The sequence below is a fragment of the Henckelia pumila genome, chromosome 2 (genome assembly GCF_033568475.1).
Source record: "Henckelia pumila isolate YLH828 chromosome 2, ASM3356847v2, whole genome shotgun sequence".
Lineage (NCBI taxonomy): Eukaryota > Viridiplantae > Streptophyta > Magnoliopsida > Lamiales > Gesneriaceae > Henckelia > Henckelia pumila.
In genome coordinates, this window is record NC_133121.1 from 66,909,615 (window position 1) to 66,928,855 (window position 19,241).

At 33.2% G+C, this 19,241-nt stretch overlaps 2 protein-coding genes and 1 long non-coding RNA gene across 10 annotated transcripts; 1 reads left to right on the forward strand and 2 right to left on the reverse strand.

Moving 5' to 3' along the window:
- Positions 1–4,514: 4,514 nt before the first annotated feature.
- Positions 4,515–6,226, reverse strand: LOC140884667 (uncharacterized). The gene is made up of 4 exons (XM_073291497.1): positions 6,123–6,226; positions 5,375–5,633; positions 5,029–5,217; positions 4,515–4,916 (listed from the first exon to the last, which is right to left on the reverse strand). Exons 1-4 carry the CDS (start codon positions 6,212–6,214, stop codon positions 4,521–4,523), a joined length of 936 nt encoding a protein of 311 aa, XP_073147598.1. The 5' UTR covers positions 6,215–6,226; the 3' UTR covers positions 4,515–4,520.
- Positions 6,227–7,760: 1,534 nt separating this feature from the next.
- Positions 7,761–9,416, forward strand: LOC140884423 (uncharacterized). The gene is made up of 2 exons (XR_012150647.1): positions 7,761–8,105; positions 8,704–9,416. It is a non-coding gene; the product is annotated as an uncharacterized lncRNA (long non-coding RNA).
- A 3,118-nt stretch (positions 9,417–12,534) lies between these two features.
- LOC140879860 (uncharacterized) lies at positions 12,535–18,790 on the reverse strand. 8 transcript variants are annotated; one of them, XR_012149534.1, is made up of 7 exons: positions 18,481–18,787; positions 18,222–18,292; positions 17,759–17,816; positions 16,017–16,080; positions 13,188–15,932; positions 12,932–13,016; positions 12,535–12,846 (listed from the first exon to the last, which is right to left on the reverse strand). XR_012149534.1 is itself a non-coding variant. In XM_073283803.1 (5 exons), the coding sequence occupies exons 2-5, from the start codon at positions 18,290–18,292 to the stop codon at positions 15,805–15,807; spliced, it is 321 nt and encodes a 106-aa protein (XP_073139904.1). In that variant the 5' UTR covers positions 18,481–18,787; the 3' UTR covers positions 12,535–15,804. The 8 variants fall into 8 exon arrangements, 2 of the variants coding, with proteins under 2 accessions (XP_073139904.1, XP_073139905.1); XR_012149532.1 differs by having other exon boundaries at positions 12,535–13,016; XR_012149533.1 differs by having other exon boundaries at positions 12,932–15,932.
- Positions 18,791–19,241: the final 451 nt, after the last annotated feature.

A 19,241-nucleotide genomic window follows, 5' to 3' on the forward strand; every position in this document is an offset into this window, starting at 1 on the left:
CATTTAATCACTAAATATGATTAATTAATAAAGGCTCAAATCATTTAAGAATTAATGAACAATAATCAAACAATAAAAGAATGTTTAATCCAAGAGCTTAATTTTTTTTTTTTAAATTTCAGCACCTCGCTCGATCGGGTAAACTCACCCGATCGAGCGAGCTTAAATCATCAGCTCTCGGGTCTGGAAAATATTTGGCCGCGTTCGATCCCACGAACTCACCCGATCGAGCGGGCCTCAAAATCAAATTCTCTGTTTGATAAAATCACATGTCGCGCTCGATCCTACGAGTTCATGCAATCGAGCGAGCGTGACCTGTTCGAAAATCTGCAGATTTCTTTTGCTGTCAAACTTGAACCTTCAATCCAAATTATTCAAAAACCAACTCAAATCATGGTTTATAAAATCTGAAACATGCATATGTACATATATGAAGTCTCAAGCATATAAGCATGCATTTAGTACATCAAATGGATCATTTAGAAAGCGATACAATACACAACTACATCAAGTTGCATAAGTGTACTTCAAATCAACATAGTTCTAACATGTTTGATGTTTCTAGACAACACAACTAAAACTTGAGTTCTCACGTGCTAAACTCTCTTCCAAGCTATCAATGTCGTCTTTGACTAGCTCCAGCCCCACCTATTATCATGCACATATACAAAATAAGACAACAGCCGAATAAACTCCGGTGAGAATATAATTCCCAGTATAAAAGACATATACATGCGTTAAAATATAAACATGTCAACTCTAACCATTTCATTTCAAGGATAGAGTAATATAACGCATATATCAATCCAAAACATATAAATCAAGACTTCAAATCATACTTCAAATCAAAAGATTTATATAGCGCGCTATCACAAATTGATTCATATCAAATCACTGCCATCAAGATTCGTATCCGATCTTGACATGGATATCCATCTATCGTCGTCTCATCAGACTCGAAAATAAGGTCCATCTGACCTTGGCATTAGAATCAATTCAATATCATATCATATCATATCATATCATAAGCAATAAAGATCCACTATCTGTGATGGATCAACAATAACATAAGTTCTACCTCAAGAACAAGTACATAAACAAGTATGTGATTTATTTGGGATAAATCAAGAAGCATCATTCTCGAGTATCGAATCCCTAACTCTTAATGTCATCTTATACCTTTCGTTTCGTTGAGTCGTAGTTGCCTCAAATCTGAAAAAACTACATCAAAGAATAGCAATCAAATCTGCTCAAGTTTCTCATTCAATCTTCAAGTGAAATAACTCCATCCTTGAGCTATTCAATCTCGTTTCCCAAAAGCTAAAGCCTCGAGTCCAAATCTCTTTTTTAAAAATCTGAAATATAGCATATCAAGCTATTTATATCAGCTAAGAACTCACATAAAAATCTGCTGAATCACATCTTAAACTTCAAGGCAAAACTAGTTGCAAACTTTGCTCAATTCTTGGCCGATTCGAAATTTAGCTTCTTGAACTCGAATCATTCAAATACAATCTGATATGAAGTGTAAACATGCTGCATATATCAGCAATCAACTCCTATCTAACTTAACTCAAACACTATAAACTCAAACTTGATCAAAATCTTGAACCGACGGCATAACGATATAAAATCGGTAACCGAAACAATATCGAACTCGAATATCAATCTCATATCATCATATATCACATAAAACCAGCAAGTATACATCCAAAATCTAAGTCTATCAGATGTACAAGGGTTCGAATAAATGCTAGACATCATAACAATTGTAAACGGCATCCAATCTTTGAACCGATTTCGATATAACACTATATAGAAACTCAAGAACAATTATTCTTAATCAATTCTAATTTCTCCAACTTCCAACTTTCAAAACATGCTGTAAAGAAGATAAAACTTACTCCAAATCGAAGCTCTCGTTGCAAGGATTCCGGAACTATGCTCGGTTCTGAAATTGGACGAACAGAGTAAAAGATATCAAAAATTTAAGATGAAGAAATCATTTGGAATCTGAAATTGAGATATGCACTGTTCATGAGCTGTGAATTCTGATAATTATTTTTCATACACAGCACACGTATAAAAGGCCACTTGCAAGAAAATTGCACTTTGGTCCCTGAACTTTGGCCTATTTGCAAACTAGTCCCCGGACAAGCGATTTAATTCAATTTTAATCCTAAATAATTTAAGAATATTAGAATTTAAATCTAAACTCCATATATTCTCAAATTAAATAATCTCGGATCAAAATTAAATAATTTTGGACTTATCGCATTTTAGTCCTTGAACTTCTCTATATTTGCAAATTGATCCCTGCTCGGATTTCACCGTCAAATTACATCCTTTTCATTCTCGGAACTCGAAATTTAATTCTTAAATTCCATAATATTCAATTCAAATATTTCCATATTTTAATTTAAGAATCCCGGAATTTAAATCTCAAAATCCGTAAATTCTCAAATTAAATATTTTCAGCTCGAAAATTAAATCTCTAATTTTCATAAATTATCCCATTGATATTTTCCCAAAATTCGGAATTTAAATCTCAATTCCATAATTAATAATTTAATCTTTCAGGGCCTTACAGTGATTTTGAAATACATGCCTACGCTCATGATGATGGCTGATCCTTTTACTAAGTAAATACCACGAGATATCTTTATAGATCATGTTAGATCTCTTGAAGTACGTAGGATGTGATTGTAGCAGAACACATGAACAATTAAGATATTATGCTCATTATTATAAGAATGTTTATTATGTGTTATGTGTACACATTTATCTTATGATTTTTTTATCTGCGTATTAAAGGTATGTCTGACAAGTTGAGATTGGCTCTCTCATACGAGCAATCGCCTTTGATGCTAAGAAACATTCAGAGATGAGACAATATTGTTTTTTGTAGTGAATAAAATCAATACATATATTGCCTTGGTCATGAATTACCAAGATGAGATTACTTCATGAAATTGTAATCGGAATGGATTTTCCCACAATCCATTAAACTTGTCTATAGCCAGCTTAGAGTTTTCAATATATCGATACATGCTGGAGGATAAAGGAGGTGAAAACTCAAGTTAAGTGTTGAGACACACTTGAACTAAGATCTGTACGATGTGAATATTATATATATGGCATACGCTTTCAAAAGGAGGAAGATTCACATCGTAGCACGTGTTTTCATACCACGTGTGCTGAAGTGGCCATCTGAAAAATGAGTAGATGAGTCCCAACTCATTGTGTGAGATCCATATGTTTAAATACAAACCTAATCTTATACCCTTAAGACTTTCAACGATTTCTTTAAATTTTATTTTAGTGTTGCTACTTTAGCATGCTACCAATAACTATGGATGATTCGGTAATGCGGTACATGTCTAAGAAAACAGCTAAAATAAAGATTGAAAGATTTCAGTGGAAAATAAAGATTTATTTTGACACTCATTTTGTATTCACTAGTCGGCTAATTATGTTTAACATAGTTTTTAGAACATAATTGTGAATACATGAATATTGGTTAATATTTTTTTTTAATCAAGTATGCTCTTATTATTTTGTATAGGACAAGAGATATGTTGATTAGTGTAATAAAATAAATCTGGGGTATAACGAGTAGCTATCCTCATGAATACTTTGAAATGAGTTGCTATATATCCTTAACAGGTGTATGGCTATGAGCTCTGATTTAATATACTCGTTGGTCACACGATCCATTCGCTAGTATAAAATTGGTGGTGTATAATTGTGTACAAACTAGACGAAAGGTCTAGCCCTTATGTGCGAGTGGGAGATGTAGGAAATATAAACAGGTCGCCCATGAGGGATGACCCGAACCGACCCAAATGCATTCAAGTATTTCATATTTGAATAAATGGAGGGAGTGGTTAATTTTAAATTAATAACATCCAACTTTCATGATACATACATGTATCACAATTCATTTGGAATCGATATAGAAGTTGGAAGAGAATTCCATTTTTCATATATTGCAATCATTATCATACCACTTTGATTAAGCATTTGGATTGTGAACTTGATTCCTTTTCATTTGTGATCAGTATCGGACCATCGAATTGCTATTTTTATCGGAGGAAAGGTTGGTAATTCAACTACATTAACGATCTTATATCGAATTGTGTTTTTTATTCGATTTGACTCGAAAGATTCGAGTTTAAGTTTCCGTCAATAATTATAATATAACAACTTTTAAATAATTAATTGGATTCCACTATTATAATATAATATAAGATATAAAAAATTATTTAAAAAAAAAACAAGGTGGGCCCCGGGCATGTTGGGCAAGGGCCAGCAGTGAGTAAGAGATCGCGTGAAGAAAAATAATTGGTGAGTTGGTATCACAAAAATTGTGTTATGAAACAAAGGATGAGATTGAATAGAATAAGATATTGTTTATAGAAGTGAATTGATGCATCCCAAATTCCCAATCCCAAAACATGTTAATCTAAGCATAAATTCTTGGTAAAAGCAACTCAAAAATGTATATCATAAAACGACACTCAGAAACTAATCTCACGCCTTTCAGCAAAAAACTTGCCACTCACAAATTGGTCGGGAAGCAAGGCAAGCCACACCGCGGTGTCGGCTCCTTCCTCGGGCGTAACATGGCCAGCCCAGCCAGTCATCGCAGTCTTCACCCAGCCAGGGCAGTAGCAATTTATTTGAATCCTCTGCCCCTCGGGCCGGTTGGATAATACCCGTGCCATCAGCCTCGTGTATGTGTTGACCGCTAGTTTCGACAATGAGTAGTCCGTGAAAACTTGAGGCCATCCGTTGTCTCTCCAACTCCCATCTTTCACTTGTTCTAGGAACGTGTTCATTGTCTGGTCGATCAGCTCCTCAGACAGCGACTCGTCGTCTTCCAGTTGCTTTCGGAGATCAAGATTTCCAATTCTCTACATACATTCACAATTACAATCATGTGCCAAAGGCTCAGAATCATGGGGATGGCAAATCATGAGGAAAAAAAAGAAAAAAAGAAAAACTAATTAACACCCCATCACTTACATTTCGCTTCCCGTCCAATCTTCCTAGCCGGGAACTCACAGTAACGATACGACCACCCGAATCCGAAGGCCTCATGAGAGGAATCATGGCCTTGATCATGTTCTTGGTTCCAAAATAGTTGGTGCCAATTACCTTTTCAGCAAATTCCTCAAGATTGTCCATGTTGGAATTTATTCCTGCATTATTAACCTTAATCCTCACATAATCAGCAGAGTCTAAAGAGAAAATTAAACATCATTATGTTCTTGAAACATCAGAATACCATTTTTATATCTCAAAACTCTGATTCTGAGATTATAACTCCATGTAATTAAAAAAAAAAGGAAGAAAAAAAGAGGGCTTATACCAAAATATCAATGCCGCCATACTTTTCTTGAACCCATTTAGCGAAAACTTCAATAGATGAAGGATCCACAATATCTAATTGATGGAACACAACATTGAGGCCTCCTTCCTGTAAGACTTTTGCTGCTTCTTCTCCAACTTCAGCATCTCTAGAGGTCAGAATGACGGTTAGCCCGTGCAAGGCGAGCTGATGCACAATCTCGAATCCTATTCCCCTGTTCGCGCCCGTCACAACTCCGATTGTGTCCGAGGTCCACCATCTAAAAACGTCATCATGGTTAAAATTGCACCATATATACAATGCTCTACGTGCTTTCAAGGCAGCAGGTCCAAAAGAAATCGGATCACAAACTCTAACGACTACACCTCAGCAGGTTTACCTCATATAGTAGCCATCGTATTAATCACTGATCTCATATATATAAATTTTTATATGGATCCATGAATATTAGATGACCGAATGATATATATATATATATACACACACCGCAGATACATTATATACGTATATATATATTGCTGGATCATGGTTGCTAAATGCTCGATTTCATCAGGCGTATGCATTTAGAAAATTTTGAAACGATGATCATCAACAAATCCTTGATCAGCATTTATCCATTGAAATAAAAACTGGTCGCTAGACAAATTTAACATGCATGCAAACAACATTTAGGAAAATACAAAAGAAAAAATTAATAAGAATAACAGAAAAGAAATGCATATATATATATATATATATGTAAATTAACCTTTGGTGATCGGAATAAGGGATGGTACGGGCCAGAGATATCTCTTGCCGCCGCTTCTCTCTTCTCTCTTTTGCCCTCTCTTTTCTATCCATAAAAAAGTTGGTGATAATTAAATAAAAATTCCAACATTTTTTTTTTCAGTTTTGTTGAGTAATATAACAGAAAGCTTGGTTGTTTTTGTTTACCCGGTAAATTTGGCTCTGCTTTAACTAATAGCTGCCGCGTTGCAAATGCCACTTTTCTCTACATATAATTTCCAATCTTGTTTTTTTTTTCTCTTTTTTCTCACTTTATTTAATTATTATTATATATAATTAAATTATATTGGTTCGTAAATCGATGGTTTTGGTTAGAAAATGTTGGTTTATGATCAAAACATTTCTTAAAAAATATTAATAAATAACCATCATGATGAGTGCACATTTCATTTGTATGACAATCACTTAATTTTTTTTCACATGATAATCAAACATGTAATGTTATTGTGTTGACCACATATTCTGTCATAAATTTATAAAATATTAATACTCGGTTTATATAAATACGTAATTAAGTGGTAATTTATTTTATAATTTATATATCGATAAGTTTGGTACGGTGGTGAATTTTTTTTTTATTTTATAATTCCCAAAACACTTTCAACCATCCAATTATATATACCACTTGCGTTTTTGTTTCCTACTGCGATTTCAATTTAAAAAATCAATAGATTTCAATTTAATTTAAAAAAAATATTTCATTCACTAATTTTTCTATGAAACACAGCCATCGTAGTAATAATATGCTAATTCATTATTATATACTCGCAGCAAAGGCCCACGTGATGTGTGTGTCATAAAAAAATATTATATAAGCAACCAAGATAAACACAAAATATAATGGCAATATTAAGTACGAAATCTTGGGATTTGAAGAAAAATATAAATAAAAAATGATAAAAATTAGTTTGTTCAAGCGAAAGTATAGATCAACAATAAAATAACTTCGATTTCTCTTTCCATCATAGATTTCTAATTCGTCAAACTTTGTTCCTCGAGAATCGAGATAGCTTCCTCCCAATAACTAAACTTGATGAGAACTTCAAAATCACAAAAGAGCCAAAATAAAGTGCAACATAAGCAATCAAAATTAAAAATTGATATTTGAAAATTTTATTTTCTGTTTTAAAATCAGGTTTCTTCCATAAAGTTTTTTCATTTCTTCATACTCGGTTTTCCAGAGAACAAAGATAAAATTAACATTGATAAAACCACATAAAACAAACAAAAATGACATGGAATGGAGTTTATAGATTAAATGTAAATACTAAAAATCATCATTGCGCTATAAATATTTTAACATTATAATGAATGAGTTGAAATGACATAGATTCATCAGATTTTGCAAATACATTCAACAACATTATTTGCTGAAAAAACAGTAACATAAGAACATATCAGATTTTTTCGTTAGCGTTTGTTTCAAAGTGATCAATATAATAATGAAAGTAATACAACAAAATATTAAATTATTTATCAATTATAGTAACTTAAGGAAAAGAACATTCACCTTAACCTAATTAATGATAAGAAAGGGAGAGGCTATACACTAATTCTTAATAAAGACAAACACTTTTATGACCCGGTTTTACGGGTCATTATTTGGTGACGGATATCTCTACACAACCCGACCCGCCTTATTCTGAACCAAATTGAATTTCTGACCTAAATTGAGCCCCAACTCGATCGGTTCTCTTCCGAAATTCAACGGAGAAACTCTCGGTCCATCTCCAATCTAGGAATTCCCAATTGTTTCTCAACCCCTTGAATTTCTGAGGATTTTTGAAGATTCTGGTTGATGGTGGTGTCAAATCTGAAACAAAACGCTTAACAGAACTCCGGTCCGCTCAAATCCATCGTCGAAACAGTGGAGAACACCATTACTGCCATGGTTGATCTTGTTTATCAGAAAGTTGGTGATCTCCTTGTATTTACCGATAAGAAGGTATACGGTTTCTTTCCAAAAACCATTTCTCAGTTTTTTCTTGTTTTATTGTTTTTCGCTGGATTTGAAATTTTAATTTCTTTCAACTTACTCGCCCTTTTCGATCACGGTTTTGTAATCAAGATGATATCATGTTTACAATCGTTGTTTCCTATTTTGATTATCAAAGTTTTCACGATGATCAAAGCTATTTGTAGTAGGCAAGTTAAAATTTTTGAATTACTGTGGTCGGGAGTTTCTTGTCTCTCAATTGATTTATGAACATCGTGATGAAGAGATTAGGTGAAATGAATAATTTAAGCTTGATTTATTTCTGTTCCATTTGTTGAAACTAGAAAGTTATGTCAAATTTTCATATTTCAGTCACTTGAATTTAAGAAATGGCATTCTAAACAATCGCTGTCATTATTCGGATTCACTATAAGCTCAACAAAGACCCTATCATGGATAGTTATTACTAGAGATTATGTGTAATTTTAGAGCTGCTCAAACCCATTCCATGATTAGTTGCCTTGAATGTCATATTTAAATTGCTTTTTATATGGTGTGGAGTGGTAGGAGATATTGGAACGTGAATATTGATACTATACTTGCGCAGTTCTTTTCATCCAAATAAAGAAAGATCGGCGGAGATGGGTGGGCTATGCTCTGGGTTTTGCATCGACATCGGTTTGATCGTGGCATTTGCTAGGTACTAGAATACCAGATCCAAGCGAGGCATTGATTTGATATGCAGCACACGACACAGATATGCATATTAGGCAGCCACAGTTGCAGCTTTTGTGAGGGTGACATTGAAGATTCCATGAAATTACTCCCGCCTCATTTCTACCCTTCCTGGCTTGTCCTCTCACAGAGACAAAAGTTGAGTTGCACTTTCTTCCTTTAACCAATAAATGGTAATAGTACAATAACAACAATTTGTTGTTCTTTTGATTGATGAGTACAGTTAACTTAGCTCAATCATCATCTAGACAAAATATGATATGTTTTTTCTTGCATTTTTTAATCCAAAATAGCTGTTTTCCAGTTTATTTTAGTTTTTCTTTGTTGCACAATAACATATTTGCGCAGGCAGTGTCTGAGAAGTGAGATAATAAGAAACTCTGTGGAACCAATGCTTGAACAATACAGACCATCAATTTTGGACTCTCTCAAGTTTTCCAAGTTAACTCTAGGCACCGTGGCACCACAATTCATAGGTGGGCTACTTGTAATCTTGTATTACCCTTCTTATTAGTTATTAACTCTGCATATGTGGATGCTGCTAAAGTACGAGTTTGGATAAATTTAAGCATATGTTCTCAATCATTACAATCACAGGTGTGCTACATGTAATATTGATCACAAACTAAACTTGATGCTCTATACTTTCAGGAATCTTTATTTTCTTTGTGCTTTGGTGAAAATTATGCTATGTCTGGTGTGAGATGCCAATTAATGGTCAATGTTGTTGTTGCTGATCGATATGCTAAGATTGAGATGTGGGTTTTTTGTACTTGCTCACTTACATGTCATCTCAATATTTTGCAGCATGTGTGTTTTCTGTAGATGGTTTTACTTGGCTTAAGTTTTTTCGTTTTTCCTTCTTTTGTTTTTGTTTTTGTTGTTTTGAAATCCATGAATGTTGTTTTTGTTTTTGTTGTTTTGAAATCCATGAATGGGGAACTGTGGTTTTCATAGTTTGGATATGAAATTTTAACCACTACATGTAAAATCTACTTTTGATTCAATAAATAGGAATATCTTTTGTTGATGTAATACATTGCCAAAAGTATAATTTTTTTTGCGAACAGTATTAGTTTTTCGATTAAAAGTATTAGTTCTGATATCAAAAGTATCAAAAGTATTACTTGAATATACATGGTTATTTCACATGAAAAGTATTAATTTTTTGGACAAAAGTGCTAGTTTTTATGTCAAATTTATGACTTTTTTTGGTTAAAAATAATAAAAGAGAGTATATGAAATAGTATTACTTTATAATATATATGATTATAAAAAGTATTATTACTTTATAATATATATGATTATAAAAAATATTACTTTTTGGGTCAAAGGTATTACGTTTTTGGTCAAACGTATTACTTAGAAATATATGGTTATTTCACATTAAAAGTATTATTATTTTTAGTTAAAAGTTGTAGTTTTAGGCCAAAAATATTACTTTTTGGCTTAAAATTATTTTTGAAAATATATAGTTATTTCACATAAAAAGTATTAATTTGTAATATATGATTATGAAAAGTATTACGTTTTTGGAAAAAAATATTTGTTTTTTTGGTAAAAAGTATTACTGAATACAATTGACAATATATTTTTGTAAATATAAAACTAATAGTTTTTATTGCAAAAATATTACTTTTTAGATTAAACGTATTAGTTTATTTGTTAAAATTATTACTTTTAAAATTTGTTAATTTGACATAAAAGTATTAATTTTTCTGTAAAATGTATGACTTTTTTAATAAAAAGTATTATTTGTTTAGTCAAAAGTATTAATTTTTATGATAAAAGTTTTATTTATAGAGTATGCTAATTTGATATAAAAAGTATTATATTTTTTGTCAAAAGTATTAATTTTTCTATTTAGGGTCCGCTTGGTACGTGGATGAGATAATTGAATGATTAATAAGTTGATTGATAAGTGGTTGATAGAGAAGGATTGTAGCATATCGTGATAAGCATATTGTGTTTGGTGTGATTTTTAAAAGTGAGATAAGTTAGTAATTATTTAATTTGTGACCAAAATACCCTTGTATATAACCCTAATATATCACAACTCAAACGCACCTACCTATTGCAAAAATTAAAGATCGGATAAACTGATTAATTTGAGGAGAATATCTCTCATTCACCGACGATCGAAGCCTAAGAATTTTTTAGGCGTATATTTTTTTTGGTTTTTCAACTATAGAGAACAAATCAGGTCTATAAGATCGAAACCTACTATGCGAACCCATTGAAGGAACGTAGGTCATCTGGCGAATAAAAGATTTTGTGAATGACTATCTCCCGTCTGCAAAATGTTTCGTCGGCTAATTTTTAATTTGGGACAATGATTTGCTGTGAAATGCGTTCAGTGAGAAAAAATGGATGAATGATCTTGATTTGTGAAGGGGTGATTCAATGGTCCTCGGCAACGAAAGGAGAGGGGTGAATGGAAAGTTTAGTGGTGGGCCTCTTGGTTTTTATTATTTAATAAAATGAAGGGCATTTTTGATTTTTTGCTTCCCAATCTCTGGTACTGTAGATTTTATAATTTAATCAAGCGAAAAATGAACGGAAAATGTGTCCTACATGAACAGTGTTTTAGTCCATCATTTTTCCAATCCAAATGCCTTGAAAGCGAGTAAAACATGGGACAATTAAACAATCTTGGTTTAATCAAGCTTACCAAATAGTAAACGTATTACTTCTAACATATGCTAATTGGACATAAAACGTATTTAATTTATTTTGAAAACATATTTGTTTTTTTGCGAAAAATATTACTTATATGTGAAAAATATTATTTCTAACTAACGCATGCATATTTAACATAAAAAGCAAGTAATACTTTTTATTTTAAAAATAAATTATATATTTATTACTAAATTTGATTTGAGTTTAATCCATCCAAATTTGAAATACATTATCAAAATAAAAAAATTCAAGATAACAATTGTGAAATATACCTAAAGAAAATATTGTGAAGCTGAAAACAAAAACATGATATAATCGTTCTTTAGTTTATGAGAAATACAAAAACACAAATATTGATTTTTCTGTTAAAATTATTGATTCCATCGTTTGATAAATTTACATAAAAATATTGTTTTTTAGTCAAAAATATTATTTTTTTTGTGCTAAGTATTAGTTTTTATCATAAAAATATTACTTACAATGTATGATAATTTGACATAAAAAGTATTATTTTTCAGCCAAAATTATTACTTTTTATCAAAATATTAGCATTTTTGTTAAAGTATTATCTAATGTATTCGTTTACATGTCACAAATAATGCGTTTATTTGACATAAAAAATAATATTTTTTATATTAAAAATACAAGTTTTTTTGTTGAAAGTATTACTTACATCGTATGTTAATTTGACATAAAACTTATTATTTTTTTAATAAAAAATATTAATCTTTATGATAAAAATATTATTATTTACATCGGGAACGGTTGTGAAGTCGAGTAAATTTTTGGTTTAAGTTTAACGCAATTTATGTACGTTGGATAACATAACGAATCGAGCTCATCAAAATGCAAAATCGAGCTTGAATGCCTATCCTTAAGCTCGGCTAGCGAGTTGAACTCACAGGTGAAAAAATCATGCTAAGAATTAGAATGTGGTGTTCAAAATGAAGTCTGGCAAGAAAAACTTTGAACATGGCAATTTGGTAACAGAAGTAAAACAAAAAAATGTCATTGCGAAATGAACTGGATGAAGGCTGTTACATTCAACGGTGAACTACTTATCATACATCAATTGACTGGAACAAGACTCTTTAACTTCAAAGTTTTACAGTAAAATTGGTTAGAAGGTACATTACGAATACAGTCAACAAAACGAAAAGCAAAGCTTTCCCAACTAAAACCATAACCTTTGTTATCTTTATCGTAGAATCAACAAAACAAAACATAACAACAAAGCCATGCATCACACATCTTCGGCAAAGGGCGCCATTGGATAGCTCGAAAGAAGAACCAGACATGCTTGATCATCTAAAGAGTCGGGGCAGATGACAAAAGGCTATAGTAGAACATGAAGGATAACAACTTATAACGGAGCTGATCCATGAAAGACTACTTCAGCTGGGCCGGTCATGCAACTGTACCTGTGTTTGTTCGGGCACGGAATATTTCATTATGTTTAAATTTTGGGCCGATTTGTGCTAAATTGAGTTCATCGACTTGCAAATCCTGTGCAATTAAAAGTATCAGGGAGAGGGAGCACGAAATGGAACATCTATTCCTCATGACCATATGAGCAGGTTACAAGTGAAGGTAATAAATAAATATCTGGATCGCTTCTGTACTAAAAGTGACACAATGAGGATTTCCCATTCTAACACAAGTAACATTCCAGCTTACCCCTTCTATATCTAATCTTGCTCTAACAACAGACTAATTTTCATTCGGAGGTAATTTGGTAGGAACCTCTGATGCCTTCAGAATAGGTTCCCCCATATCAACTCTAACCTGAATTTTTTTAATAAATGCTAAATAAATTAGTTGAAGTAATGATGCAAAAAAATATATTCATAGATCAATAAAACCATAAGGTTTTGCGGGGGCAAATACGTTATTATGTCCCTCTTGTTTCTGGTGTTTTTCAATTATATCCCTCAAAATATTTTGTTCCCATTTATATCCCTTATCCATTAGTTTTGTTTTAAAAATTGTCCATACCGTCATTACTCCGTCAATATCAGACGAAAATTACATGTGATGCACACGTGACTCTTAAATAGTTTTGTTTCCTTTATCGAAGACTTTTGGTTTAAAACAATGCAATGCTTATAGTTTTGTTCATTGTATCAGTAGGCCTAATGGGATAATTCAATACTGATTTTTTTTATTTTTGCAGTGTAACGGGATCTCTGATGGCTAGAAGAAGTAGATGCTTCTTGAGTTGCACTCCGAGCTATGGTATTACTTATTCTTTGATAAAATAAACAGTTAATTTTTTTTGTTTAATTTCTTCTTGTATATATTTATAGGTAATGTTGGAGAAGATTCATTTGTAAGTTTGAAAATGTATTATAATGGAAAAATGAAGGGCACAAGTACATCCAAAGAATATGTTGGAGGAAATATTGATTATTATGACTGGGTAGACAACAATAAAATCAAAATGCTCCATTTGCAAGGATTTTCTGAGGAATTAGGCTTTGTAGAGCCGGAGAAGGTTATATTTTGGCACAAAATGTGGTCTAATTCGAGCAAGGGTAGATATCTAGAGACTGATGCGGATGTTTTAAGAATTAAAGATACTATCTCAGCTAACCATGAAGTGGAGATTTATATGGGGTATGAATGTGATGATGAGAATGGTAGCAACGGTGAAACAGGTACATATGAAGAGGCAAGTGGATCAGATGAAGATGCTGATTTTGAGAAAGATGATAACTTTCATGATAGTGATTATGAGTTTGAAGAAGATGATAGGATTTTTGATAGTCATATTGATCATGATATTGGTATGAATTGTGACACAATGATTGTTGATCATGGAGGTATTCCTAATGAAGCTTTAGCTCTGATGCAAAATGAAGAAGGTGATGATAATTCTGTTGACACTAATGAATTAGATAGTAACTTGGATTCTGATAGTGATGATTGTAAATCATAGAAATTTCCCTTGTTCGACCCAATTAAAGATGCAAAGAATCCTAAATTGAAGGTTGGAATGATTTTTAGCTCAAGAGATGAGGCTAAATTTGCCATCAAAAGTCATTGCATTAGACGAGGAAAATCAGTTCGGTTCATCAAAGTCGATAGAAGAGGCTTAGGGGTCGGTGCAGAAATGAAGGCTGTGATTGGGTGATTCATGTCTCGCCAATGGGTCGTGATAGTTGTTGGCAGGTAAAGACTTTTAAGTCGGAACACAATGGTTGTTTTTGGAAAAACAAAAATAGAACCGCTAGTTCCAGTTGGTTGGGAAAGACTTTTGCGAAAAAGTTTAAATCAAACTCAAAGTTGGGAGTCATACCATTCAAAGACAAGGTGTATTCCAGCTTGAAATTAAGTGTTTCAAGGAAGAAAGCTTATTTGGCTAGGAGGAAAGCTCTTGAGATGGTGTAGGGAACCATTGCCCAACAATTTAGTAAGATTAGAAATTATTGTCTTGAGTTGAAAAGTGTTGATCCAAGTGCCACAGTGATCTTAAAATTGACCGAGGATGATGATGGCCCGAGATTTCAGCGGATGTACATCTGTTTTTCTGCATGCAAAGAAGGTTTTAAGAAAGCGTGTAGACCTTTAATAGGGGTTGATGGATGTTTTTCGAAGACTACTTATGGTGGACAATTGTTAACCGCGATTGGACTAGATCCCAACAATAATTCTTCCCCATTAGCTACGCGATGGTTGAAAGAGAGACAAAGGACACTTGGATGTGGTTCTTACAGATATTGGACTCTGACATAGGCTTTGGCGATGGACATGGCTGGAATTTCATGTCAGACAAACAAAAAGGTCTAATTCTAGCATTCGAAAGTCTATTTCCTGCTGCGGAGAATCGTTTTTGTGTTAGACATTTACACACTAACATGAAAAGAGATGGTTTCAAAGGCATATCTATTAAAAATTCACTTTGGGCAGCTGCAAAAGCAACAACAGTTGCTGAATTTTGAAAAAAGGATGGATGAGATGAAACGAATGGATGAGAAGGCTTATGATTGGCTGTCCAAGAAACCAGAGGAACATTGGACTAAGTCGCATTTCACCACTGCTCCTAAGTGTGACTTACTTTTGAATAACATGTGTGAATGTTTCAATAGTCTCATATTAGATGCTCGAGAGAAGCCGCTAATTCCAATGTTTGAAAATATAAGAAATTTGTTGATGGTTTGTTTTCAGCTTAACAGAGAGAAGGCTGAAAAATGGGACAAGATTATTTGTCCTAAAATTAGAAATGTTTTGGCCAAGATTTACATGGAGGCAGCACAACATAGCCCACTACAAGCTGATCCTATGCACTTTCAAATCAATGGACCATCTGGACAACACACTGTCGACTTTGGTACAAACTCTTGCAGCTGCAGAAAATGGGACTTGACTGGCATCCCTTGCCTACATGTGGTGTGTGCCCTTTGGTGTAAGCATCAAGATCCACTGCAATATGTTAGTCCTTATTATATGGTCGAAACATACAAGAGATGCTATGAGAATGCTATTTTGCCCATTACTGGTACTGACCTATGGCCGGAATGTGAATTGACACCACCACTACCACCGGTGTACAAAGAGAAAGTGGGCAGACCTACCAAATTGAGAAGGAGAGAAAGAGATGAAGTACCTAGCGGACATCATATGCGTGGGGCTAGAAGAAATAATAAGTTCAGGAAATGTGGAGGGGATGGACATAACAAAAGGACGTGCAAAGAAACAAGAGACAATGTGAATGAGCCTCCAACACAACAAAGTCAATCAAGAGCAACAATTGATTCTAGGCCACTGCAAAAGAAAAAACTTCAGGTATCTAAGTTCTATACATCTAAAACTCATGAATTTATTTTATTATCATATCTAGTATTAATATAAATATCATTTATTTGAATATAGGTGAGAAGGACAGCCTCACATGGTGGTGTGCAAACTAGAGGGAAAGGAGCATTGAACATCATAAATGTAAGTAAGTTAATAGCATTTGATCTTGAGCATAGGCTTACAATAAACTTTGTTCAGCACTGGTAGATGTTATGTTTATGTTATGGTGGGATTTTTGTAGTCGCAGTGGTTGAGTTGAGGATATAATGCACGAATCATAGGTAGTTAATTTCTAGCATAAATGTAAGTGAGTTAATAACATTTCAACTTGAGCAGAGGCTCATGAATTTTATTTTGCAGCTTATGAACAATCCAGTTTTCGTGAAAGGGGGAAAAAACTTTGTCACAGTTTCTAGACTAAGAGCATGCATAGGTAATCAAGAGAAGCAGAGTCATTCAACTCCAGTCCAAGGAAATGAAACTCCAGTCCAAGAAAATTAAAGGGATATTATATTACCAAGAAAGAGTACATGTGGTTTTAACATGTATTTTGTCTTATTGGTTAGACATGTGAATTTCTAGCATAATTTAATGTCTTTGCACATGTGGCTACTTTTGGATTAACATATTGGATTGTCATATGAGACCGGATTTGGATTTCAGTTTGTATTTTTATTTTGATGAAAGATACTTGTCGTTGATGTATGCTTCGACATGGATTCGTACTATTTTAACATGGATGTGTATTGTTGCCATATTTTATGGATGTGTGTTGCTGTATTTTTTTTTAGTTTTTGTTTATTATTTAGCATGGATGCGTACTGTTTTAGCATTGGTGGGAAATGTATACTTCTATATGTATTCGTAATACAAATGTAAATTAAAACAAGTTTGAATCATTAAGAATTATACTAAATAATTGATCACGTTTGCCAAAAGAGTAAATTAAAGCAACAAAATTTATCATCAACAATATGACATACAACAGAGGTCGAACGAGGATGATGGTTGTCTCCTTGCCTTCGCCAACCAATATCGGAGAGAAATCGGTGGCCGCGAGTGGAATTGGAACAAAGGAGAAGAAACGTATTGGGAGATGGGGCTTGTTACATAGGAGAGAGTTCGAATCGATTTGGGCCTTAGTGCAGAAAGAATGAGCACGTGGCTTTAATTTTGGTTATTTAAGAACCACGTGCCCATCACATGTACTTTTCGTCTTATATTTACGGAGCAATTGACGGCAAGGTCAATTTTTAAAACAAAACTAATGTATGAGGGATATAAATGGGAACAAAATATTTTGAGGAACATAAATGGGAAAGACCAGAAACAAGAGGGACATAATAATGTATTTGCCCGGTTTTGCGAGTAAAAAGTTAAACTTTTCTATACAATTCACAACCCACCAAAACTCAAATATAAGAATGTGAAGTATAAAATTCGAAAAGTACCTTTCCATCTTCCTGAATTTCAGGAATAATTAAACTAGCTCCAGTGTGCACAGTGAAGCTACAAGACCAAACAATAAATTCATTTACATTGTCCTTCCAAATCCAAAGGCACAAGGTTTTGGTTAGAAAGTGGATAGAAATGATAAGGGTATGGTCTACGATTGCTACTAAAATCACAAGTATGGAGAGGTTAGATATAACAGTTGATTACAAATTCTAAATCAAATAGGAGGAAGAGACAGGTTACATATATATATATAGATGATAGTTCCACCAAAATTTCTATATACAGCATGGAATTTATTGATCCACAAAAACCAGCAAAGGAATGATCAAGGTCAACTTAAAATTCATAGATATCATATGACACCAGAATAATTTGAGGCAATAGATTAGAAGGAAAAGAAGTTTATTGGAAAATGTAAATTTCTTTAGACCAAAAAAATAAAGGGGTTTTTCAAACCTCTGTCTCCCATGTATATTTTCAAGCTCTGCTATAAATCTGGCAAAACATCGAACTCCATTACCACACATCTGACGATAAAAAAAGGTTGCCAAATAAGCATTTTCTTTAACAAAGATAAGCATGCAAATTTAACCAGGAAAGTTGCTTTACTATATGGCGATGGTTTTCCTTGTGATACAGTGAGACTCTGATTTGATTGCTTGAAATAAGGCTGGAGTGAGCTCGAAACTTCAAAAATATAAGATAAAAATTCTACCTGCAGCAGAATCTAGTAGGAACAACAGCAGCGACGGTGGTTCATGCGGTAGAAGCTCTGAGAGTTCGAATCGCGACTGATTTTGCCCGAAAATTGCTGGACTTGGTTTGAATTGGTCTTAGGGTCGCCTAAAACCTCCCATCGGCCAACAAAACACCTGAACCACCGAGAGATTGGCCAGAGATGGCGATGCGAAGGTTAGTCCGCGACTGGGTGTTTGCGGCTCGCGCTCCTTTCCAAGATCCGTGACCTGGTCGTGAGATTAGAAGAAGAAATCGCAATTCACTGATTTTGGGCTAATTAAGGTCCGAATTCTATGGTAGTTAATGCATCGGGTAATTTGATAGTGGTGGGTCAACCCGTTTCACGAACATATATCCGTAAAACTATTTCACACGAATGTTGCTCCTTAATAAAATAGTAAACGATAGTAAACGATGAAGAAAATAGTTAATGTAAGGAAGATTCTACCTTGTGAAACAAAATACAAACTTTTTAAATGAAAAAAATAATATTCTCTTTACAAAATATAGTTTAACAATGATATCAGAGATAAGAGATTACGCACCAACATAAACACAACATAAAATTAAGAAAACAAACAAACAGTAACAAAAATTATTAAAATCTCAAATCTATCATCACCGACTATCCAATTTTCTATCGGATGATTTGAACAATTGTTAGGAAAAACATGATAGAAGAAATAAAATTCTGAATAGAAGTGCAGCAATTTTGGAAAATATATGATATTAAGAAAT

What these genes read in the sequence shown, in the direction of transcription:
- LOC140879860 (XM_073283803.1), bottom strand. Translation starts at nt 18,292, where the DNA reads ATGTGTGGTAATGGAGTTCGATGTTTTGCCAGATTTATAGCAGAGCTT. An exon ending in AAATTCAGGAAGATGGAAAG is followed by an intron (nt 16,081 to 17,758) that starts GTACTTTTCGAA and finishes TCAATTTGGTAG; the next exon opens with GTCTGCCCACTTTCTCTTTG. An exon ending in AATTCACATTCCGGCCATAG is followed by an intron (nt 15,933 to 16,016) that starts GTCAGTACCAGT and finishes AACATATTGCAG; the next exon opens with TGGATCTTGATGCTTACACC.
- LOC140884667 (XM_073291497.1), bottom strand. Translation starts at nt 6,214, where the DNA reads ATGGATAGAAAAGAGAGGGCAAAAGAGAGAAGAGAGAAGCGGCGGCAA. An exon ending in CCTTATTCCGATCACCAAAG is followed by an intron (nt 5,634 to 6,122) that starts GTTAATTTACAT and finishes TGACGTTTTTAG; the next exon opens with ATGGTGGACCTCGGACACAA. An exon ending in GATTGGACGGGAAGCGAAAT is followed by an intron (nt 4,917 to 5,028) that starts GTAAGTGATGGG and finishes GAATGTATGTAG; the next exon opens with AGAATTGGAAATCTTGATCT.